The sequence below is a fragment of the Nanorana parkeri genome, unplaced genomic scaffold (genome assembly GCF_000935625.1).
Source record: "Nanorana parkeri isolate BGI_ZX_2015 unplaced genomic scaffold, ASM93562v1 scaffold349, whole genome shotgun sequence".
NCBI lineage: Eukaryota > Metazoa > Chordata > Amphibia > Anura > Dicroglossidae > Nanorana > Nanorana parkeri.
The window spans coordinates 241427-268446 of NW_017306617.1; the positions used below are offsets into that span (position 1 = coordinate 241427).

General features: G+C 39.5%; 1 protein-coding gene across 2 annotated transcripts in view; it reads left to right on the top strand.

Moving 5' to 3' along the window:
• Positions 1-27020, top strand: part of GRIA3 (glutamate ionotropic receptor AMPA type subunit 3) — a 240127-nt gene that overhangs the window by 140682 nt on the left and 72425 nt on the right. For both annotated transcript variants that reach the window (XM_018558629.1, XM_018558630.1), the window contains exon 4: positions 18023-18210. In XM_018558629.1, the coding sequence (XP_018414131.1) occupies positions 18023-18210 (188 nt within the window). The remainder of the gene's footprint in view (positions 1-18022; positions 18211-27020) is intronic.

The window sequence follows — 27020 nt, forward strand, 5'->3', positions numbered from 1 at the left end:
TGACATTATCCTCCAGAGACGGCTCCTCTGCAGAAGTTTCCTTTCTGTAGCAGATGCACTTTGATGCTGTTCTTGCCATATCGTTCCCCAGGAGGATGGTGTTTTGTAGAAGCAAACATAAAAAATGCATTGTATTTGTGAAGGACCTATCAGAAAATCTTCAGGAATACAATGAAATTGAAGCATGTGAGAAAAAAAGATTTGTGATTAGAAAAGATTTGGAAAAAAAGGTTTTATTTCTGAAAGAGACATCTATTTTATGCCACAAATATACGAGATGAAATAAATATGAAAATATTTTGTAAGATATTTAAATGGAAATATACTTTGAAACATAGTTGTTCTTTTCAGGTGGATAAAGAGATTTGTTTGTTAAATGATACTGGTGAATCTCTACGGCCCTTTGCAAACATCATTCAAAAAAACCTCTCCCTTCCTCCTACTAAAGGAATAACTGTCAGCAAAGCTAGATATTCCTCGCCAATATTCCCATGTTGATATCATAGACATGCAGGTTTGTACCATACGTTTTTAAAAATCAATGCCAGAGTCAGTTAAGGGACAAAAGCAAGAGGTCATTCTGGGTAATTCGCTTGAAATGGTTTATATAAGCTTGTTATATAAAGGTTAAGACATCTCAAAGCTGTACTGATCTGCTGCAGTTCAGAAATGGGTAAACATGTTGTGCTTTTCTATTAATAAAAACACAGTGAGGGGAATTTATCAAAACTGGAGCAGACAAAATCTGGAGCAGCCAATTAGCTTCTCTCTTCAGTTTGTCAAGTTAGGATTTCAAAAAATGAAAGAGAGAAGCTGATTGGTTGCCATTGGCAACTGCTCGAGATTTTGTCTGCTCAATTAACCCCAATGTGTCGAAATAATCATTTGAAATCAGCCTTAAACCGTTACTAATTAACAAATCTGTTGTTTATTACAAATCAAAACAGTCTTTCTCATCAATCATATCCAAGCACTAATAGATTTCAGTGCAGGAAAGTGTTCTTTTAGTATGAATAGATCTGACTCTGGGAAGGGTAAGTGAAGGATCTTTAGCATAAGGGGTTAATGAAACCATTTAGGGGACTAAATGATATGTTAGATTTTAGGGTTAAGATAAAGTGCTAAGGGTTAAGCGTACATTCTCAGCGCACCTTGCTTCCAGGATGAATTCATTCCTATGTGCATGAGTGGGAGTAACATCACCCTAAGCCGGCTGATTAAGATGACCGAAACCAAATGATCAAAACTGGATGAACATGTCGTTGCAGCCAGGGAACAAAATGGGAGATCGTGGCCTAGCAGTGCTGGCGGTGTCCCTTTGGCAGGTAAGTATGCCATAATGTGAAAATACGCTGAGCAAAGTTGAACATTGTGCTTAAAGAAGAACAGGCAGAAACAAAATAACCCTTGCAGTGGGGCTACCCCTGCACTGCTACGGTTAACTGCTCATTTTGATCTAAGGTGTAAAATAAAGCAGATATCCTCACCTGATCCTACGACCTGCTTGGCTGCTAGACCGGTCCCTGCAGCCCCTGTTCCCCCTTGACTTTGGTGGTCTAATGACTGTGAGTCATCATGTCTAACACAGTGTATTCGATATGAGGATGCTGAAGGACATTCCACTGCCGGAGCGGAGGGAGACAAGAGGCTGTGGGGACGGTCTAGCAGCCAGGCAGATCTGAGGATCAGGTGAATAGATCTTTTTTTTTTTACAATCTAGACTAAAACAAGCAGTTAACCCTTGCAGTGCAGGGGTAGCCCCACTGCAAGGGTTAATTTTGCATGGGCATACTGCTGACCCTCAGCTCAATTGAATTAAAGACACTGCTCCCGCTGCCATGAACATTATAGACCGGGGGTGTCTTTATTGTGTAGAACAGATGTCTAGAAGACCACAGAGAGAGGATGCAGAAGCTACTGAGGCTGTGATCGGCACCCTGTTCCTGTTTGAGAGCCGTCTGGGGACCTGCTTCATGTTAGCTGGAGAGGGCGCCCCTTTCACTAGCCTATGAGGGAGTTGCTAACAGAAACAGATTCATCGGTTTGGTGAGAGCCCATCAGGCCGAAGACTTTCTTATTAAGAGCGCTACTACTTTAAAAAGAGGACTCACTGCTGTGCGGACATAGTTAGTACTGCTGGCCATATATAAGGGGAGAAAAGCTCTAGTGTTAGTAAATATCCTTTTTGTATTGGTCGGATGTAATTTAGCTAAATATTGCTTACTGTATATTGTTGTTGAGGAACATTATTCTGAATTTGTTCTACAATTTTTAGACTCAGTTTTTCACAGATTGGTGAACCTCTGCTCATCTTTACCTTTGAGACACTCTGATGCTCTTTTTATACTAGGAATGTTCAGATACCAGTTCAGATACCAGTGCAGATACTTGGCATTTTCACGAGAACTACTAGGCCAACAGCGTTCGCAGCTCTTGCACTGGGCCCTGGCGCTCCACCACTGTCCTGAAATCATTAGTCAGTATTGTTTTTTTTAAACTGTCACATGACACTAAACAAAAATGTATCAGTAATTGTATCTGTGAGTACTTGGTCTGGAAAAAATGGTATGGGTGCATCCTTAAAGGATAATGAAAGCCTCCGTTTTATTTGTATAGATCTACTGCTAGCAAGCAGTTGATCTATGCAAAAAGTGTAAAAAAAACAAAACGCTTTAACAGAGGTTAATACTCACCTGTGTCTTCCCTGCACGCTCCCGAAAGTGTGATGATCCTCAAGAGGCCGCAAAGCATCTTGGGGCGGGCACATGCGCAGTTCACATTTTCGGCCGTGACGCGAGGAGAGACACAAGGTAAGTCTATGGACGCGTGCACCCGCATGCAAACACCGTGGGACAGGAAGTGCCAGCAAGCTCAGAGAACACAAAGGGTGCAAGGACAATGGAGCACTAGCTAACTTGGAAAATCATAGCAGAGGAGTGACAGCCTGTATGGAGGATCGGGACACCCGTGATGTGTGCCTAAATCTGGCTGATGTGCTGCCTGAAGAAGTTCATGCACGGGAGGGAGGAAAAGGCTGTGGGAAAGGAGGGGGAAGCGGAGCGGGGACTCAGTCCGTGACACCGCTATATGAATGAGGGATATGAGCGGTGTGAAGGAAACTCAGCGGTGCAGGCTAAGCTGCTGTGGCCGCGGCTGTGAATGTCAGTGCTCGGTCTCTGTTTGGAGCAGTGTGTAGGAGCCAGTGTGACGGAATGCCGGCGGGCGATCCGATCCGTAATGGTGATGAGATGGAGGTTGTTAAAGGGGGGGAGAGAGCCACGCATTTCGAGGTATCACCTCTTTCTCAAGCTCGGCTAGAAAGTATTGGGACGCCTGCCTTTACACGCACATGAACTTTATTGGCATCCCAGTCAAAGTCTGTAGGGTTCAATATTGAGTTGGCCCACCATTTGCCACTATAACAGCTTCAACTCTTCTGGGAAGGTGTTCACAAGGGTTAGGAGTGTGTCTATGGCAATGTTTGACCATTCCTCCAGAAGCGCATTTTTGAGGTCAGGTACTGATGTTGGACGAGAAGCCCTGGCTCACATTCTCTGTTCTAATTCATCCCGAAGGTGTTCTATCGGGTTGAGGTCAGGACTCTGTGCAGGACAGTCAAGTTCCTCAACCCCAAACTCACTCATCCATATCTTTATGGACCTTGCTTTGTGCACTGGTGCGTGGTCATGTTGAAACAGGAAGGGACCATCCCCAAACTGTTCCCACAAAGTTGAGAGCATAAATTTGTCCAAAATGTCTTGGTATGTTGATGCCTTAAGAGTTCCCTTCACTGGAACTAAGGGGCCAAACCCAACCCCTGAAAAACAACCCCACACCATAGTCCCCCTCCACCAAACTTTACACTCGGCACAATGCAGTCAGGCAAGTACCGTTCTCCTGGCAACTGCCAAACCCAGACACATCCATCGGGTTGCCAGACAGAGAAGCGTGATTCTTCACTCCAGAGAACATGTCTCTACTTCTCTAGAGTCCAGTGGCGGCGCGCTTTACACCACCGCATCCGGCAATTTGAATTGCACTGATGTAAGGCTTCGATGCAGCTGCTTGGCCATGGAAACTCATTCCATGAAGCTCTCTACGCACTGTTGTTTTGCCAATCTGAAGGCCACACGAAGTTTGGAGGTCTGTAGCTATTGACTTTGCAGACAGTTGGCATCTTCTGCGCACTGTGCGCTTCAGCATGCGCTGACCCCGCTCTGTCATTTTACGTGGCCGGGTTTCTGTGGTTCCCAGTTGCTTCCACTTTGTTATGATACCACTAACAGTTAACCGTGGAATATTTAGTAGCAAGGAAATTTCACGGAAAAACTGAATCTGATGATTTGGATGGGTGTCCCAATACTTTTGTCAATATAGTGTACATATATATGTATATATATATATATATATATATATTTATATATAGCCGGGTTTCTGTGGTTCCCAGTTGCTTCCACTTTGTTATGATACCACTAACAGTTAACCGTGGAATATTTAGTAGCAAGGAAATTTCACGGAAAAACTGAATCCAATGATTTGGACGGGTGTCCCAATACTTTTGGCAATATAGTGTATATCAAAATAGCTAAATTTTAGTTTTTTTGTGTGATTTCTATTTTCTTGTATGTTCATCAGCTATTACCTTATCATACAAAGGCATCCAAATAATTTATAGCCACTACTTATATTTCAAACATGTATTCCATTCTCTAAAGAAAACTACAATAAGAGCAGCAGAACAACTGAACCCTTAAATATCACAAAGGGAGCTTGCTGCTTTTGACTTAATATCTATTTAATTAATTGACAGCACAATTCGCACAGAGAGGCACCACATCAAACAATACTTGAAAATCAATTTAATTGCAGATTAGAATTAAAAAAAGCCCAAGTCATCATTAGTCTTGATGTCAAATTATGGCAATTAGAAATGTTTGGATAGTCTTATGATTAATACATTGAGGTAATTTTAACTTACTGATTAATTCACAGATTCTCTAACACCGTACAACTGTAGGTCATTTATCGATACCAAACTGATCATATGTTTATGTGTAAACACCATAGGTCACTTGTTCTTCTTAAACTACATATACATAATATTTCCAAATTATTGAATGTACAGTCATTGTCTGTATATTTCAACCAAAAGCCTTTTATAAAGTTGCAGCAATCACCTTATACTTTATGTATAATTTACAAATGTTCCATGTAAAAGGTGGCAGTGCCTTACTAGTGTTTCCTTTGTGAGGGTGTCTAGTAGAAAGAAAGGGGTACTCCACATCTGTGCCCAGGCAATTCTGAATAATCCTGAGCATTAGAAGAGATTTTGTGCTATATAGTTTTTTCTGTGAAAAAATGTTTTCCCACTTGAACATCACATCAACATGTCAACCAAGCCAGAGAGGAGTTCCCTATAGTGGGCAGATGTTTTACCACACTTCCCCCTTGTTGAGACATATTTCTATCTATAGGCAAACCTTGGATTCATTTAGTGATATAAGAACCACCATCATTTGGGCTGCATGAGCTTTGTAGAGTGGAATAGAAAATATACAACATGGTGGGCTAACTTTACAGTTACCCTTAAAATAAAATGAATAAACTTTATGAACTGAATAAAATTTCAGGGAACAAAAGGTGAGAATTATAGAAATGATTTTGTCACACCATTTGACGTAGATACATACATACATTTATACATGCAAGCTATGACTTCAGCTATTTGTAGCTTATAAAGTGCTTTCCTTTCACCCCAGGAGACTAAACAGAGGGGGTGGGGAGGAGTAAAAGGAAGGTGAATATTCTCTCCTAGGAAGGTCTGCATTAAAGTGAACCTGTTGTTTTGATATGCATGGGAAAAGCTTAATTTGTCTTTAAGTCTTCATAAATGAGCCCTTATATAGACCTATGATTTACACTGCTGTTAGGTGATAAACAGTTTTTCATAATTATTTCACATGTTTTCAGTCAGCTGTGGAATGCATAAAAACAAGTCAACTATATTGAGAAAACAACAGCAAAGTGGCAAATCACACTAAACAGACCTCTAACACTTTGTGTACTGGTGGCATGCAGACACACGGTAGATTTCCTTTTTTATGCATGACGTCTACAGCTTACTATGTAGTAAAGAGACTCACAAACCAGTAAACAACTGCTAATAAGCTGCTTAGGTGTAAGCATGCTAACTATACAATGTCACTACTCAGAAAGGAATTAGAGAATCCAAAGCCCTAAAACAGTGTGCAAATTGCATCCAGTATGGGGATGTAAAATGCCCAATTCCCTATGACCGAGAATGTCCTCCTGAGAGAACCCACTACCCTTAATTTTAAAGTACCATTTAGGTAGACATTAGTTAGCAATGAATGCCAGGACCAGTGTAAAGCGTGATTCAGAAAAAGAATAGCAAGAGAGCACAATAAATTTGAAAAAGCACTTAATGCATAGGAAATATACAGTAAAAAAAGCACATGAACTCAAACATATCTCTTTAAGAGTTCTGTTGACATTTAATACTCCCTATTCACCCAGGGGGTTGGCATCATCAGCTGTATCACGGTACAACTTTTCAGACAGCATATGCTTGTAATATTTTACTAAACATCTCCAATTTTGCACATGAGAAGAGCCTTTACCCTCTCTAGGTACTGAGAGAGAGGCACACAATTCAAAAATATAAAAATATTGCCTTGGTGCTCCACACAATAGTAATAATGTAAAAAGGTAGGTCTTCCACAGGAGTAGTTGCATAACAAGATTATAGGATTGTTGAACCAACATTACAGTGAGTCACTTTTATGAAATAACGTACTACTGCATTCTACAGGACTTTCTATCTATCTCTCTATCTCTCTATCTATCTATCTATCTATCTATCTATCTATCTATCTATCTATCGCAAACTGTATCTGGCCTTTAATTGCATGATTTGGAAATAGAGGTTAGATGTTAGAGATCTTTTTGCATGTACCCAGGTGACAGGATGTTATTTGCCATGCTGTTTTGTCACTGGAGTCCATGCAAATCCTGCATTAAAATTAAGTTGATTCTATCATTTATTTAATTTTCCAGTATTCTTTTTGTGCCCCAACAAAGACTGTATATTTAGCCACAGCTGTAGGGTCCAACAACTTTCTTGTAGAACCCTACTGATCCAGCTGTGTCAACGAAATAGCCATATAACCATATGTAATGATAGAATACACTAACTGTTGAAAATCAGTCTAAATTTATAAGTGCATATTAATACCTGACAGTGAGGAAAATATTGAAATGTACACAATATGCACAAATTTAATTGGTGACAAAGCCCAGCAAATTAACTACAAATTACTTACCAGATGGTGCAGGTGCTGAGTAGTACTGAAACAGATGTCTCAGTCAAACTCAGATGTATACTCATGGTGCTTGCAAAACACAATAAATATATCACATATCTGGTGATATTGACCCAAATGTAACCTTTCTATGTGAGAGTGCTGCAAATCAGCAAGGAGGTACTTAGCAATGAATGACATTCTTTGACCCATAGCTTTAGTTAATCCATACTTCTGCCTATGAAATATACCTCCCTAGAAGCACATTTAGCAAATTTACTGCCACATTTGGAATAAGAGGTTAATGGTTCTGTTGTAATACTGACGATTTGTTCACTGCTGTTGAGGAGAGGTATAATCACTCCACAGTATTACCAAAGTCTGGGCAAGCTCACAAGACTACAGGTGCATGCAATGCACACTCATTATAGATAAATTGGTTAATCAAGCACCTGTCACTTGGTGCATTGGATGTGCCATTTGCTACTAATAGTTGTATACTGGTTTCAGAACACATTGGAGCCTGCAAGATGGTAGGGCGTGCTCAGAGATGTCTTATATAAAAAATGTTTATGATTAGTCTAATTTAAAGTATACAGATTTGTGCAAGTAATTTCTTTTTGTATAAATCTTTGCAGCCAAATAATTTCATTTTGCCATCATTGATGCATGACAAAAATGTTTATGCAAGTAGGGACATGTAGGAACAGTCATGAAAAGCACACTTAAAATATGCTTTTGATTGTCTGCAAGGAGTTTTTAATGAAACTTTAGTCCCCTGTCAGTTTTTCAGGTGGACCTGATCGGATCCCAATGTAAAGCTGGCCATACACCTTACAACCATTGCACGACTTTCATCGTTCGATGGTTGTAAGGTAATTAAAAGCTTGTACGATCTGCCCATCTTGGACAGGCAGATCGTACTTGCGATCATCGCAAGCCCGCCCGCTGAGGGGAGGGCTTCCGATGACTGCAATGCTAAGCGGGCAGTGTGCGCTTGTGCACACAGGTCTGTTTGGCATTTGTCTTCCAAGCACGCCACTAACCCGCCGAAAATCTTGTTATTTTCGGCAGGTTATCCAGAGTGCTCGGAAGACAAAAGACGTGCGACCATACAGTAGAAACGGTTGCACGCCTTCCATACACCTGCCGATTATCGTCACCCACATTTATCGTACAATAATCGGCAGGTGTATGGGCACCTTAAGTCTATGGACAGCCAGATCTAAATGGACAGTCATCCGTTTACATCTGGTAACCCCTGACTCTGGCCCGGAGCAGAAAAATAAATGGAACAAAATTCTCTTTCACCAGACCTGATCTTGCTGAATCGAAGGTAATCTGATGTAAATGCACACATATTGGTTTACATCCGATTTCCCATAGACCGACATGGGATCCGGCAGTTTTAGTTCTTTCCTCTATTGCAAGATGGAGAAAAAATCTGGCCAGACACCGAAGCTCTGATCAGCAGGGGATCTGTGCATGGCTCCCCTCCTGATCAGCCTGTGTGAATGGGGCCTTAGTGAATTCAATCATTGATGTGCTCACTTCTCGATCCTGTCACAGAGCCAGCTGTCACTCACACAGCTGGGCGGATCCAGACATAATTGTCGGGATCCACTTCAGCTGCGGCGTCTCAGTATACCGCGAGCTGTAGCTCATGGTATACTGCGGCACCTCAGTATACCGTGAGCTGTAGCTCGCGGTATACTGAGCTTAGAGTGACGGAAGGATGCTAGTTTGTGTCCTCCCGTTACCCTAAGGAGAACTATGGGGAAAAGCCCTAACCCCATAGTTCTCCTTTTAAAGCCTTCAAGGCATTGTATTTTAACTAGAGGCAGCTATTTTCTGAACTTCAGACAGACCATCTAGTTTGACTTTTAAACTGCTCAGGGTAGCTTGGAATCTGCACACAGGCCTTCACCAAAGAGACTTGTAAAAGGAAAGAACAGCTTACCATGACAAGCTTAAAAAATGTTTACTGCTTTATGCAATGATGCAATGCACATAGATAATCCCAGGCATTACCCGTTAATTTAAGACAATGGTTTAAATTGCCTTACAATGGACCCCACAGTTTCTCACCAAGAAGCCACTGTCCAGCCATCAAAGGTTTCTTGCCAAAAGTTAAATCTTTAGACAGTGGGACATATTTATAAAGCAGTGAGTGTGACATTTTCCAAACATTCACAGGTGGGTAATCATTCCGTGTAATTTAAAACACACATGCTTGCAGTTAATATTTGGTGAATGTCATATGCTGGGCACACACCTTACAACCATCGCAAGACATTTGTCTTGCGATGGTTGTAAGGTAATTTTAAAAAACGTACGATCTGCCTATCCTGGACAGGCAGATCGTACTTGCGATGATCTCAAGCTCGCCCCACTGAGGGACGGGCTTCCGATGACCGATATGCTAAACGGGCAGTGTGCGCTTGCGCACACCGGCCCGTGCGGCTTTTATCTTGCGAACATGCCACAAACCAGCGAAAATCGCACGATTCTCGGCTGGTTTTTGAACATGTTCCTAAGATAAAAGTCGTGCGGCCTTACAGTAGCAGAGGTCGCACGCCTTCCACACACCTTGCGATAATCGTATGATCGCGGGATTTCCTGCGATTATCGTACGATTATCGCAAGGTGTGTGGGAACCTTTATTCACTGCTGTAAAAACATTTGTATTGCGGTTTGGGATGTCTGGTCCTGGTGAAAACTGCTCGCCCTGTTGCTTTTATGGGCATTACAGGGAAAGAAAGTGATAAACCTGACATTGAAGTGTATGTAAAGCCAAACATTTTTTTATTTAATTTTGTCTAGCTAGGAATACGAACCCCTGTTAAGTTTTTATATTGCTGTTTGTGTCCCTACTAAGGGACTACTAGGCTTTTTTCCATTACCATTGTTATCAAGACAGAAAATCCAAAGTTTTACAGTTCATACCAGGAATAGAGAGGAAATATTCCATTAAAGGGTATCTATGGTCAAAAACTTAAAATAAATATGTATTTCAATATTGAATTTTCATAAGTTTTATCCCACTGCTAAGAACCATATCAGTCTAGAAGTTTGTAAACTTCAAGATGCTGATAGGATGTACTTCCTCAATTCAGTGACACAAGTTTGCTCAGCCCTATGAATATGCACTTTAGTGTGTCACCACTCTAACTAAGCACGCCATCTGAACTACAACTCAATGTCTGAAGTTCTGACAATATAACATTATCATTGCTTGCTGGAAGCAATGCATGATGTGATATGTTGTCTTGAGAGAATCAGATTGCATCACATCAAGCAGTGGGGAAAGAAACGCAAAGCACATTGGGAATGCAGGAATTTGGTGAAAGTGATGGGCAAACGGAAGGCAGTACTCACTACATAAAAGTAAGCTTTTATTTCATTATCAAAAACAACTCTAGTATGTATTCCTATTAGAGTGCTGATGTTATATCAGGATAGTATATGCAGCGACTTTAGAGCTCCTTTCAGGGCCTCTGATTAAATGTCAATTTTCTAAGAGGGGAATTACCCTTTCTTTGTAGAAATTTCCTCTTACTTCTTGGTTTGTCTCTGAGACATGAAGTGAAGGAAAATCTACCCAACAGGAAAAAGAGAGCAAATCATAAACTATATGGGGTTTTCATTTTTTCCTACTCTATCCAAAACTAAAAAGAAATGTTTTGGTTATACATGCACTATCCAAAACTAGAGAATAATTAAGTTACAGTTGTATGAGTACCTACAGGCTTGAAAACCTGAATATTTCGTGATATTTTAAGACAGGTTTGGAAAACACTGCATTAATTAATGATTGGGCATATATAACAGGGCCAGGCATCATGTCTTACTAAATGTTCATTTTAATGAGGATATAACGGCACCTAGAAAGACAAAGTATGATGTATTTTTACCACAAACAACATTTTTGTACTCTGAATGGTATAGTCAATATTCAGAACAACACAAACTTTTTTAAACGGAGTACTATACATGTTTGTTGTAAAAAATACTTTATACTTCATCTGTCTTTCTTGTAGCGCATATATTCACATTAAAATTATTTAATAAACGTCATTTAGAAATAGGCTCTTCAGACACCAAAGCACTCAATTTTAAAATACACCATTAGAAAAGCATTATAAGACAATGACTTGGAGCTGCAAAGCTACTTTATTACTGATAATAACATGTTTTGTGTTAGAAGTTGTTGCACACTTATAGTTTGATTGACTGACAGACAACTTTACAAAGAAAAATTACCTGTTGAAATCAGTTCCTGTTTTACCAATTAATAATTTAATAATATAATATAAGAAATTAATTTTCTATAATAGGAATTATGTGACAACATGGTTCTTTTATAAACATTTGTTTGATGATTTAAATGCTTTAGTATGGATGTTTACCCTACAATTCAGGAAGTCAAGTGAATATTATATGACAATTGGCCCATATCACAGTATGTATTAAATATCAGGTTGTGTTTCCTGTCCAACTTTCCTGTCTTTTGAATTGAACAGTACAGTATCATGCACACAAGACCCAAAGTATATGTCAGAGTAAAGATCGATTTCTTCCCACTGAAAAGATTAGCCCCTCCTTTGTTAATCAAACCCTCTCTTTGCACCTTTGACCCACTGGTTTAGAGCTTGCAGTAAATATGCCCCCACAAGAGCTTATTATTAACTTGAAAAGTATTAATGTAGACCTAATCAGATCATAACTGGTATATGTACAAGAAGAGTCCAGCATTTCCATCGGGTAAAAGTCAAGGACATATGGTTGTATGGCTTTCTTTGCCCACCTCCCCTTGGTGTACACAATAACATTTTACTTTGTCCGACATATAACTAGATCATAAGTAGGTAAGTACTATCCTTGTTGCACTCCTTACCGATATGTCCCTTATAGTGGGGGGTGCTCGCAGTGACCGCGGATGGCGCCGCGAATGTCAGCAAAATTGTAGAAATGTCACCAGCACACCAATCCTTTTAAGATTTTTTGTCATATGACCAAACAAACGCTTTCGGGACCGTACAAGGTCCCTTTATCAGGCTTTAGCATTGCTAGATCAGACTCGCAGACTCCAAGCCCAAGGTAGAACATGCATTTCAACATTTGTTTGTGTGTCTGTCTATTTAACAAAATGTTCCTGCTCTCATTCATTTACCATACTTCTATGGTCAGGGTTAGTTAACCATATTAGGTTATTTGCACAAAATTAAAACAACCATTTTCAGTTTTTAGCTGTATGTAGCACAGGTGTGTGTATATAGATTGGAAAGGGGCAGATTCATGTGAACTGTGGAAAAGCATTGAGAGATATTATACAAAAACAGTTATTTCATGCATATTTTAGCAGCCCTGTACAGGCTCATTATTACAAGGTCATTGTAATTGCTTTAATCATTGAGACTGTACTATCATGAGTTGATTGTGTTTACTTTAGATTATGTTGTAGCAACTAATATTATCACCAATTACACAGCAGTCCACAGGAGAGCTCTGCTATCTTGTTTTTGTTTCAATGACCCAATACATGTATCTAACAAAAAATATGCACTAAAAGCGACTCTCTACTCCATTTTAAACATTTACAAATACTTTCTGCTAAAGAGAAATAACCGCACGATGCTTGCTCTCAACATTCTTTATACCTTATTAGTTATGCCATTAAATACCTTCCCTGATTTAGCTTAGGTTTGTTACTAGGGCTTGACTCTTCCTTGTCTTCTTGGCCAATACAGTATGTGTTCTCCTAGGCCAGCTGGTAAACACAACATAACTCTCCCTCTACAACCTCTGTGGCTGCAAAGTTGTGTCAAATTTCTCATGATAAATAGGCAAAAAAACCTTTATGGATGTATGGATATTAGGGATGCACCGATACCACTTTTTTAAGGCCGAGTACGAGTACAGGGAGAAGAGCTCAGAATGAAGCAGATGACAGAGGAGGTCGCGGCCATCTTGCTTGATTGAAGACGCGATGGAGGTCCTGTGTGCGGCGGATCTGGGTCCCTGAAGATGGCGGACGCGGCACAGGTACTCGTTTTATGTTTTGGAGTATTTGCACGAGTACGAGTACTCATGCAAATACTCGGTATCGCGGCCGATACCGATGCTTGTATCGGTATCGGTGCATCCCTAATGGATATACATAAGTGTGGAAAGTGCATTTGTTTTAAGTAAGGTTATTAAAATACTGTAAATATAAACAATTTATTTCAGCTGTGAACCAGGTACATTTAGCATGTTTTATATCATTTGCAATTAGTTTATAACATGCAAGGAGAACATTTACCTGCACGGAATAAAGTCAGTTGTCACATAATCAAGTGATTCACTGATCTTGTTTTCAAGAGACAGTCAACCCCAAAATCAATGTTTGCCGAGGTGAGTATAGCTTAGCAAGCATTCAGTTACTAGAAAAATATAGAAAGAAACCCTATAGGTTATCTTGGCACTCGTACCACAGGCCTTCTACTGACCATTGCGTAGGGTATTTTCTCATCAAACAAGTTGTTTTTGTCTTCATCACTATTCCCTCTTAACATTTTGATCTTGTGTCATGTACAGTAAGCAGGGAGGCAAGGTAAAACATTTAAAAAGTTAATGTAAGGAGGAAGTACTTAGCTTAGTAAATGAGGTGAAAATGTGCTGACCTCCATCATCCAAATATGTTTAAGCAAATATAGTTTTTTAAAAATTATTTTCATTGCATGTCAATGGGTATCCTCTGCAAAGTGCATTTTCACCATATTCATTAAGCTAATGGAAAATTCACTTGCAAAGTGAACACATATTTTGCCTTTAGAAAATCAATCCCATTATGCCCACCAGCTCACTACAGTTTTCTCCATCCAGCTGAGTTACTATTTTGAACAAACTGTAATTTTTCTTGCGTATCCTGGCTTCAAATGCAGGGTTGTCCATGGCTATGCCTGCCAACTGACATTGAATTGTCAATTATTAATGCCCCAGTAGCCTTTCAAGGCTTTGTCACTGGAAAGAGAAATGGTAGTTGGTGGAGCTTAGCCATTAAGTACCTGTGACAAGATAGGAAGTGAGGAGAAATCTCCCAGTGGGGTTAATGAAAAGCAAAAGTTTTAAGCCTGCTCCACTTAACATAGGGCTAAATACTTGTGGCCAGAGTTGGCTTTAAAGCAGAATTATAGGCAAAGAGGTAAAGTATATGTAATTTGTAGTTTTGTTCAGCCAATCACACTGCTCATTTACAGTTCAAAGAACAGGCAGAGGGCACAGCAGAAATGGAAAAGATGCAAAGCAGAAATGGGAAAGTGCACAGCTATCTTCATAGCCATGCAGTGAGCCAGAGCTGTATACAGTACATCTGTGTGTATTCCGTTGTGAACAAGAACATCAGATAAGTTTTGTTCTTGCATAGGACAGATTGGATAGAATGGGAAAGCATTAAAATGTCTTTAAGATTTTTATGATTGGCTGAATTTTCAAAAGCTTGAAAGATTAGTGTGTATTAAAAAAATTGCTTGAACAATGCTTGACGTGTTTGGGTCACATTAGGATAAGCCTATTGCAGCCTGAAGGCCAATTAAGGAAATGCCAATGGGCCATGTAGGATTAATAAGCCTAGAACATTTAGGGGGTTATTCACAAAGTTGCTGAAGGCAGCCGAGTGAATAACCCAGCAGAAGTGAAGTGAGCTGAACAACATTCGGGTATTCACTCTGGCTCAGTACGGATGATTTCAGCCGTACATCGGATGATCTCAGCCGTAAAATTGGCTGCCTTCAGCTGCACTTCGGTCAGCCGAACATACTCTGCATGTTCAGCTGAGCTAAAGTGCAGAAGGACTTCAACTCAGCCGATCCAACATCTGGATTGGCTGAGCCAAAGCTCTGGCAGCTCACTCGCTGCTGTTCGCCCCTACTCTGTCCATTCCTCCAGTCAGCGCTGGAGGATCGGGGAGGGGGGAATCCCTGTGGGGAGCGGTGACTGACAGTCACCGCTCTCTACAAGGAGATGATCGGGCAGTGAGGGAGCAACAGCATGTGTTCGCTCACTTCCCGATCTATATAGTTGAGGTGTGACAGTTTCATTGTCACACGTTGGCTCTAACTACGAGCATGAGTGTAAATCACTCCACTCATAGTTCTCCTTTAACCATAACCAAAATAGTTTGCAAAATATTTAACCTATTAAAAGATATCGGACAAATGTATGTTTCAGAGTTTTTTAAGACAGTATTAACAGTGAAGGGAAATCTCACTAATAATGACTAAACGACTGCAGTAAAAACCTGATAAAGCCTCTAACCATTGCCCAATATATCAAGATTAAATTAAAAGATTTGGCTTACGTCGGGCTTTACATTTTAATTTTAAATTAATGTTCTGCAAAACACACAAAAAAACATTTTTTTTGCATTATTTAAAACAAGATATTCTGAAAACACACTTTGACAGTACCAGTTAAGTATGTATTGATTTTTTGGGAGTTGGAATACTGACATTTTTTGGGTACATTGATGTTATAAGAGGGCTGCATTATGTGGCCAAAAGCTTATAGACACCTGGCCATACTCCCTATATGAGCTTGTTGGACATTCTATTCCAAAACCAAAAGTATTATTATGGAGTTTCCCCCCTTCCAGTTACTTCAGTCCCCAATCTTTTAGGAAGGCTTTCCACAAGATTTTGGAGAGTATCTGGGAGAATTTGTAACCATGTCCAAGGACCTGCCTTTGTGCACAGTCATGCAGGGGGGAGGGGGGGGGGCTTTTTTAAACTGTTAGACTGTTAACACTCAGTGAGCTAAAATATTGTTTTATGATGCAGCATACCCTTTACTTGAAACAACCTAACCTCCAATAATTTGGAGGGGTGTCCACATATTTTTGTCTATATAGGTAGGTGTGGTGGTTAGATGTCTACACACTTTGGACCATATATTGTAGATGTCTAAGAGTGATCAATATTTCTTTCCTCTTTTTGGCATTTTGTTGTTTTTTTATGCCAGAATAACAGTTTTTTCTTGCCGTATAGAAACATTTTGCAACACAAATTTGTGGGCTTTTTTGCTTCTTAACAGTAATCATTTGGGGATAACTAAACACTTCCACTTATTGCAAGTGATGCTTATGCTGTAACTGTAGTATAATTAAAAATAAAACAGTGTATGGCTTTTACCCTTGCATTTATTTGTACAACCTGTAACATATCCTTTATATTTAACCCCCCTCTCATATTGGATAAATGATAATCCCACATAAAATCCAATTATCACAGCACAATCTGAGTGTCATTGCTCCTAGATGATGTATAAACTGTTTTTTGTGCTCACTGTGGGTTCTCATAAAATCCATATGTACCTAACTGCTCACTGTAGCATACAGTGCAAAAGATAAAACTCTACACCACCTCTTTGTATCCTTTTTATTGAAGAGTGAGGAGTCTGACAGGGCTGAATGTGGAATGGTGATTAAAGGGCATATGTGCAGGGGAATAGTGTGCAGTTCTATGGTGTTGTACAGTATACTCAGCAAAGCACTGGGAAATACTCTAACCCTAAAGAGCTTGGCACCTGTGCTATAGTCAGTGAATTTCATAAAATGTATATGACTGGGGATGGGGCAAACAGACTACGGCAGATGCCCCTGCTGTCATTAAGGTTAAAACCACCCCCAAGAATAGCAAAGACCAGAGAGATGCTACCTGGTCATGTCTGCAAACGAAGACTGTATTGTTTTTTTCTTTTTTGATTAAAGGAACTGAAATTTCATTTACTTATACATATATCCTTTAATGTTAAAAGAAAGCTGAGTGGACGGCTTTCTCACTAGCTTATTACATGTATTAGGACTCCAGCCAACAGATCTTCCTATGAGACATTGAGATTAATTTACTAATAGATAATTTTTGCTTAGCTTAGTCAATGTGGTGAAAATTCTTTTAGCAAAGAATACCCAATCACTTGCAAGGAAAATAAAATATATATATATTTTGTTTGCACATGATTGGATGATTGAAGTTAGCAGAGCTTCACTTCCTTTACTATGATAATGGAAAATTCCACTGAAAATTGATTGCCTATTTGACTTTAGTAAATCAGCCACATTATGTCCCTACCCCTCCTTGTTAAGAAGTCTCACTCTTTCTGCTGTACCATTGGTAGTCATATTTATCCTACTACATTCTCTGTAAAACAAATTTAATAAAAGTTAATAGGAAAAGTGTGACCCTATGGTAAAGCCATAGCAGGTGTGTGGTGCTAGAAATTTAGGTGCCTGGATATCTTTCCTATTGTCCCCCTAAATATAAGTGGAATGACTATTTAGCTGTAATGAGAAATGCAACATAGTAGTTAACCCAAGTGATTTACTTTTTGAACGTACTGCATCTTTGTGTCATCAATAAATAGAGCTATGGATGACTTCTGTTTACTTCTAAATCTCTGGTTCTTTTTATATTATCAGATATACAATCATCACTGTTCTTCTGATTACTCAGGGGAAATATATAGAAATATATGCTGCCAGAAGGTATTCTTATGGTGTATTATAGGAAAAGATGGCCGGGAACTGAAGGGGAGGAACCAGTGTGCTTGCGTGATATATGCTTCCCGAAAACCATTTTGCAGTAATGTTTTTTTTTATCTGAAAGTGCTCTTTTCATATTCTTAACAATAAAGAGCCTGATTGTGTAATTTCTCTTCTCCAGGATTTTCCATTCTCCAGGCCATTATGGAGGCAGCCGTACAGAACAACTGGCAAGTGACAGCCCGATCAGTGGGGAATATAAAAGATGTTCAGGAATATAAACGCATCATAGAGGAAATGGACAGACGTCAAGAGAAAAGATTTGTAATAGACTGTGAGGTTGAGAGAATAAATACAATTTTGGAGCAGGTACACTTTTATTTTGAATTTCTTTTTATTGAGTTTCCTCCTTGTAAACAAAAGTATGTTAGATGGTGTTTTTCACTTTTCTTATACACCTTAGGTCTTGTTTACATACAGATATTTTTATCCTTTTACATAAAAGGGGGGAAAAGGTGGAAGAAGACATCACAAAAATATGTTTTTGTCTGTTTTTATCAATTTTAAATTCATATTTCAGGATTCTTTCAGAACTATTTCACTTTCATATGTTTTGTTCCTTTAATGGGAAAACATATATGAATTGTTAGGATATAACATCTAATAAAAATGCTAAACTCAAACATTAGGCCTGCGTCAAATAATCTAGGAGGCATTAGAGAAGAAAGGCAGTTTCAAAAACGTGAAAAAGATATTGAACGGGTTCAAACAGAAAGGCATAGCATTGCACTGGTTCCCAGTGACAGAATGTAAAATCAAGCTTGAAGGAAATTTATACAATGCAGAGCTTCTGCAAATCATGTGGCCCGATACGATGGCCTTAGGTCATATGACCCAGAACTGAATTGCTGTTACACATACTCTTTACAGCTAACAGGTAAATTTTTGCACACTTTATTGCTACTGCCTTTTCCTCTCTAATGCATGCTGGTTTAGTAGAGCAAAACTAACTTTACAATTACATTACATTACATTACAACTTACTCATAGATCTAGACTTACAATGTTAGACTTCTGAATGGTATAATAATATTAGTATGTACCGCAAAACATTTGTAGGCTGCATATACACCCACAAATAAGATTCACTGTAGTCTATATGAATTTTTCAAATAATCACTATCGGAGCCAAAATATAATTATTCTGTTGCCATTAGCAAAATATGTTCACATTTTCCATGTCAGATTAAGTGCTTTTATATCGCAAGCATTCTTTGAACATCTAGCTTTAAAGTTGTAGGTCCAGCACTGAAGCGCTGCCTTTTTTGAAGATTTTGTTTAATTTGTTTTATATAGATTGAGAATAAATGAAAATTACTGGTCCTATTTAATTAAAAAGTTTACAAAAGTTATAATTATCTACCAATTTTGGTAAATTGCAAACGTTAACCCTGATCTTAACTGTTACCATTTTAAAAAGTTCTGAGTATGTCTCCTTTTTAAAAATTGCACACATTTTATGTGCAGTGGGGATCACCTTATCTTGATGAGAGCTTAACATTCTAGCAGCACATCCCCTAAAGATGCTAAATCAGATAATGCCAAGGCAGAAAATACACCACTTACAAATGCCCAAATTGATTTGTGAGCAAAAACAATGAACAACTAGGCATTCGTTAAAATTACTAATTGTACTTTATAAAATGTTCAGAGTGTCTCTACAGCAGAATTCAATCTGCTAGTCTTTCTCGTGACACTTTTAGGGGTGTAATTTGAAAAGGCTAAAGGTCTGAATAATGTGACAAAGTACCAACCTTTGGAAGTGCAAAAGATTTATTTTTTTAGGATTTCTCTTGACTCTGAACTCAGTAGTCTTGTCAAAAAGCCACCACAGGTGTCCTTATCCTATTCACTGTTATCCCACTCACTCCACAGTAAACTACACTATAATTTCTCCAACCAGGTACCCCATTTATCATCTCACTTTTACCAGCCCCCATTAGCTATTTCTCTCATTAATCTCACTGAAACCAGTCCAGTCCAAAGGACCTTACCACTTGGCCACACTTAAACCATATCTAAAACCAGAACAGAAATTTATATATTGTAGGTTTGTTCTAAGTTGTGGTGGATACATTTGGAAGAGCCCTGGGGCCATGCTAAAAAAAACACACAACATTCTGACTTTTAAAGTCAGAATTCTGTGTTTAAAAATCACAATTCTGAGTTTAAAAGTCAGAATTCTGAAATTAAAAGTCAGAATTCTGAGATTGAAAGTCAGAATTCTGAGTTTGAAAGGCAAAATTCTGAGATTAAAAGTAAGAATTCTGAGACTAAGGAGGGTTATTCACAAAGCTAGCTGAAGGATCAGCCGTAGCTGATCCTTCGGCTAGCTTCGGCCACCTGAGCCCTTCGGTTCAGTAGACTGAAGGGCTGCTGTACGGGCTATTCACTATAGCCCGTGCAGCTCAGTCGGGCCGAGTGGCCAGCCATTGGCCAGCCGAAAGCCTTGCAGCTGACATCTGGGCAGAGCCAACTGTCATCTTATGGCTGGCTCTGGCCAGTTGTACTGACAGTTCAGCATCCCCAGGTAACCAGGGGATGCTGAACTGTCATTACAATTAAAGGAAAACCTTCTGTTGTGAATATTGTGGCTCATCCCAACATTGTTTACAAAGACAGCTGTACATTTTTCCATCTATGATCAGCCCCAGATGATGTCATACAATCAGTCTGACAAAGTATATTTTCTCAGCTTAAAATTGCAGCATATATACCTCCGGATATTACAATGAGAGCTCTCATGACAGTTCAGCGTTCCCTGGTTACCTAGTAACCAGGGGAAGTTGAACTGTCATTATGTTAAAACCAGATATATTGAAATATGTATGTGTGAACCTTAAATGATTACAATCACAGTTACGGGCTAATCACATTACAATTGTGAATAGCCTGTATAGCAGCCCTTCGATTCAACTGAACTGAAGGGCTCAGGCTTCCGAAGTGAGCCAAAGGATCAGCCGAAGCTACGGCTGGATCCTTTGGCTCTTTTGTGAATAACCCTCTAAAAGTCAGAATTCTGAGACTAAAAGTCAAAATTCTGAGTTTGAAAGTTGAGAATTTTAAACACAGAATTCTGACTTTCAAACACAGAATTCTGACTTTCAAACTCAGAATTCTGACTTTTAAACAGAATTCTGACTTCAAAAGTCAGAATTTCGTTTAATTTTTTTTAGCATGGCCTTAGTATCTCTCGCAGAATTGCAGTGTCCTTGTCACTTCCTGTGAACTGAAAAGACAGCAGACAAGACTACTAATCCCATCATTCTCTATGTAAGGGAGATGAAATAAGGTAGATCAACCAAGGTAGACATGTTGAAAAAAGTCCAGCACGTGTGACATCCATTGGCTCCTTCCATAAATACAGTGGAAAAATTAGTGTAGCCACAGAGTGTGCTAATGGCAGGATTACCAGGTATAAGTAATGTAGAAATAGCCTGAAAAAAACAAATTCAGCCAATACATCTAAGGACAATATATTATGTTTTTGGGTTTAGATAGGCTTTAAGAGAAATTCCGATGTACTGACTGTCACCTAATAAGGAAACAACCAAGCATAGTTCCGGCTGTTGTGAAGCCTAACGCATTACTGTATTCCTACAGCAAACCAAGAGTTAAATAACTAAGTAAGCAAAAGATTGAAATATTCTCAGCATTAGAGTGAAACCCTATCTTAGGTGCCTGTCTAATTTTATTTTTAGAAGCATAATAGTAAGGTCTTACCCACCCATTACAAAAAGGCCCTTACATCTTTGTTATGTGCTTTAAGCTTGGTTTCCAGACTAAATCTATTCACAAGTGCAATTCATTCTTGATTTCAATTGATTTTGACCTCCAGGCTTTACAGCCAAGTACATGTCTAATGCAGGGTGTCAGGGATCATCTATATTGATAAAGATAATGGTTTGAAGGAAAGCTTAATTATTGAATATTGTTTAGCTGGAAGAGTAAACAACTCTGATTGCTTCTGTCATTACAAAGGTTTGTAAATCTACGTACTTTTGAGCCTGGGGATTTATTTATCAGGATAATCTACGCAATGTAAAAGAAAGTATTTTTACTTCCTAACCAGAAACAACAGATTGTATTCAAACTATTATTATTTTTAAAGCAATATTCATTATAATGTTTACTGTGTATATTTCAGTATGACCAGGTTCTTAAGTTGGGGGACTGAGTGTGAATACTCTGGCTACTAGTAATTACACTTTCTTACCTCAAGAGAACTATGAGGTAAGTGTTTTTCCCTATAGTTCTCTTTAGGTTCACGGGAGGACATATACTAACCTCCTCCCCTGACCCAAACCTCAGTATATCGCTGGCTATTGCCCGCGATATACTGAGAGCGCCGCAGCCGGTATAGATCCAGACAATACTGTCTGGATCCACCCAGCTGCATGAATGACAGCTGGCTCTGCCTATCTAGAGGCAGAGCCAGCAGTGCCCTCCCCTGTCCGATCCTCCACTCTGTGCTAGAGGATCGGACAGGGGAGGGGGAAATCCCTGCAGGGAGTTGTGACTGACAGTCACCGCTCTCTGCATGGAGATGATCGGAAAGTGAGCGAGCGACAGTATGTGTTCGCTCACTTCCCAATCAATAGATCCGGCGTATGATAGTTTCAATGCCACTTATCGGCACTAACTATGAGAATGAGTGGAAATCACTCTCCTCATAGTTCTCCTTTAATGAAATATTTGTGACAAGCAATGCGTTCCTTTACTATCTGGTACTTGATTATGTAAATTACATGACAGGTCTAACATGTGTAGTATCCATTAATATTAATTTGATGTCTCTTGTGTGGATGATTGAAAAAATACTTTTAGTTAGAGCAGTAAATGCAGTTCAGGCAGGGAAATGGTCTGATTTTTCCTGACACCCAAGGCCCTTCCCTTAATAAAATGACCTGCTCTCTTGACTCTCTTCAAATTGTAGTGCCTCTCCTGAATAATTGTAGTGGCGCACACAAGAATTTTGAAACACCAGGGTAACTATTTCTCAAAATATGACAGTGTTTGTCACAATAGAATAAACTCCATCAGAGAAAGAGTGGAACTAGGTTATACAGGGAATACATTTGTCAGTTGTTGCCGAGGATTTATTTTTATTAGCTCTCTTCCTGTTTAATATGATTAGTAGTTTTATTCAAAGCTATCTCAAGGTAGCCTTTAGATAGGAATTTATTCTCCATTTCTCTGAAACGTAACTCCCCTCTTAGCTGACTATCCTTTTATCCCCTTTAAGTTAGCTCCTAGGTATCGTTTTAAATACACTTGGACGATGAAAACTAAAAATGTAACAACTAATTATGATCGATGGGTTTTGTAAATACATAATTTTCCACTCGATCTCCTCTGAGCCAAATACAAGTATCAAGAAAGGGAATGGATTCTCTGTCACTAGACCAATTAAATTGTAAACCAAGGCACATATAGTTTGTGCATCAAACTTCATGTAGTGAAGATGTATTCTATGAAATAATACCAACAAAAACAATTCTGTGTAAAGAGTGGCTGGTCTTAGATCTGAACATTGACATATTGAGGGGCAACCTGGGAGTCCATTGCGGCAGTGCTCAGCTGCATATAATACTCATTCTTAAACATAAAGAAATTACTTTCAAGCACCATTTTCAGAAGTCATCAAAAATTAAACTCTGGGTGAAGTTAACTGTGCAGAAGCGTCTAATAATCCCAAACATGCTCAAAGGCCCAGCACATGTTCAATGGATGTACATAGACTTGCTATATCCCAAGTGGCAAGTGTGGATTCAGATGGAATTATTAGATCCTTTATTTTTTGTTAAAAATCAGATGTATCCCTGATATATAATTTCATATGTGTACTTAAGGTAAAATAATGCTATCCAGAAACTTCCCAGAATCCCCACTTGCCAATATGGGGTCTCCCTGGGAGTTTAGAGAGGTCCTTACGGACTTTTGGTATCACATACAGTATATGACAGGACTGATTGAATGCTCAATCAAAAGAAATGTCCTTGTCTCCTCATCTATGATCCTTGCTTTGGATATAACAGCTTTAATTTCCTGTTGTATCTTCGGTGTACCGTTACCCAATACATTGCTTAACATCCATAATTGCAACTAAACAACTAATTAACAAATTTCTTCTTGAGCTTCCTTCAACTCATAGTTGAGATGATTATGTACATGATCTGTTATAATATCAGACAGAAACTTATGTATATCTTTTTTTCCTTTTTTAGTATAAATTCCTGCATATGGGGAAATGTAGTGGGTGGAGTTGTTTTATTTTTGCTTTAGTATAGACTCTGAACAGAAAGTGTAAATGTGTAGTGGTTTCCCTGTGAATAACACTTTCAGTCTCAGTTGTCGATATAATCGATACTTGTGCTGTTTTAACACAGAAGTGTCCATTTTGGTCTTGGGACAGAAGTCCAGATCCTTATTTAGAACAGTCAGTTCATTAGCAGTTAGACTTACAGATTATATATTGTTGTATCAGACTTACCTGGCCACGCTCCGGTATCAGCCCCCAACCCCGCCTATCCCTGCAGCGCCACGTTGCTCCTCTTCCCAGCTGTCTGAATAAAGCCGCAGCTTTTGAAATGCTCAGTGTCTAGGCAATGTATTGGACGCTGAGCATTTCCCTGCACACAGCCTACCTCTCTCACCTGTTCCATCCAGTCTGCAGTTCATCTGAGCAGACCTTCTCATTCCCTGACTGCAAGTGCACAGTAACCCCTCAGCCACCAGAACTGCAAGATCAGAGTTTGATACTTAGCTCACTGAACCTGCCAGCACAGGGAACCACCACTGATTCCTCCACTCCCATCTATAGAACACTTCCACCCTCTCCAAAGCAGCTAACCGCAAGTACTCCTTCAGCTATTATGTTTCTTATTGCTAATAATCCACTACATGCTGTTACATCTCTGGTGAGGGGTTGCTAGTCACCCTTTTCCCAGGGTTATACTGTGTGCTATAAACCAAGAACTTAATCTCCTGTATGAAGCAATACAGACTGTTACTCGCTGAGTCTTGGTGATAACCCACATAAGTGAGGGGAATGATGCAATACTACTTGCTATAAACTAAAAGGACTGTTGCTTGATAATTCCACAACCCTGTACGAAGTAATACAGATTGTTTATACTTACAGAGGACTTGCATAATCGCATTGCATACCCACATGCGTTTACATTGTGCACTTCTGAGATTTTACTAATTTGCTGACTGCATATAGTTCCTTGAAGCAAAGAGACACACAGGAAATAGAGCCTATCCAGAAGTATGAAGTAATACAGATTGTTTATACTTACCGAAGACTTGCATAATTGTTTTACATACCCACATGCGTTTACATTGTGCACTTCCGAGATTTTCCTAATTTTCTGACTGCATATAGTTCCTTGAAGCAAAGAAATGCACAGGAAGTAGAGCCTATCCAGATCTGTGGTTCATACCAGGTAAAGACTAAGTACACTGCTACATGTGTTACAATTGTGAACTACATCCGTTTTTGTTTCCCTGGTTATTCTTCCGGCGTGTAGTCATTCCTTTATCTCTTTTTCCTCCAGCGGCATCTCCCCATCTCTTCTGCCCATTGAGTCTGGCGGTTTCCCCCAGGGTAAAAATAAGAAGCCAAAGCTGTTTTAGATGATCCAGATGAATTATAAAATAATGAGGTGTGCGGAACCTGTCTATCAGCATGTGCAAGTAAAATGTAGCTTGGGCATGTCCATAAGTAGGATGAGATCAGTCATATACTCAATTACAGCTTTAGTCCTTTTTGACTCTTTCTTTGTGCCTTTCAAGATTCCTCTTGAAGATATTAGTTTATCAGTCAATGCAGATATGTTTCTCTCAAATGCCTCACTGCCAACCGCAGTACAAAAGTCTGCTTGTAATGAAGCAATCCGTTATTCCTATTACACTTCTTTTTTTAATGAACTTTGTGTCATTAAACTGAAAGTAAAGGGGAGGTATGGATTTTTGGTGGAAGAGATATGAAAAGTTTCTTCTGACGAAAAAACCTTTCTCTCTCCTCCAGCCATTTTTTTTAATTTTCTGTGTAAATTGTACACACTCAGCTCATTTATGGCATCTCAAGGATGCTGTGAATGGGCTGGGTGCTGGGGAGGATACAAATTCTGTGCACATGTGCATGAGTTACATCATCAGTGGTCTCCCAATGGCCAAAGAATGTCAGTTTACTTCTGCTTTAATTTGTTTGAGCATTAGTTAAGTATATTTATCAATTTGATTTTGAACTCTTCATTCTGCAAAAAGAGAGTAGGAACTAATCATACTCTTAAACCCTCTCAGTATCAGTTGCAGTCTATGATATTCGACCAACGTGATCTAATACAGTTCCAATGAGATCAACTTCTCTGAAAATGTTGGCAAAGTGGGCAGCACCACCAGCTCCATTGGTGTTCCCCATCCTGCATCCTTCCCAGCCACCAGCAAATTTACTCAGATGTAAAGTCCCTGCTTATACTTACTGGACCATGTGTCGGTTGTCATGTGGACCCTGCCACTGACCACATGGTCTAGCAATACAGAGACACCAACTACTAATGGAGGGCAAGGATGGCCTTCTGGGCAAGATTGGATGGATGGGTATCTGTGTTGCAGCACAAGCCATAAACTAGCAAAAAGGGGCCAACTCCACTAGCCTGAATGGTAGAAGTTTAGAAATAGAATTCAGACACTGGTCCCGGTGGTGACTGAAGAACATTTTTTCTTCTGATCCAGCAGTTGTGAAAGAGACACTACTTGATTAATAATGCAGCGAAGACAGCAGGGTAAGATTAGGGGACTTACGGTGAGGTTCAAGCCTACACTTGGCCCTATTCAACATGGCCCAATGATGACCCTCTTCCACACTTGATGTGCAGTAAGGTAAGCCTCTCATACCTCTTGTCAGACTTCGCTCCCTATCACTCGAGGCCACTGATGTTGCAGTGGATGCAGATGGAGAATCCTGTGGAGTAGCAGGAGAGGTGGAGGAATGCTGACCGTTTGCTGCTGTCCAGTACCATTGATGGGCTGCTGCCACCAAACTTTGTAGTGAAAAATAATGTGTCTCCTCCATGCATGTGGTACCCAAATGGCTGGTAGATTTACTATGG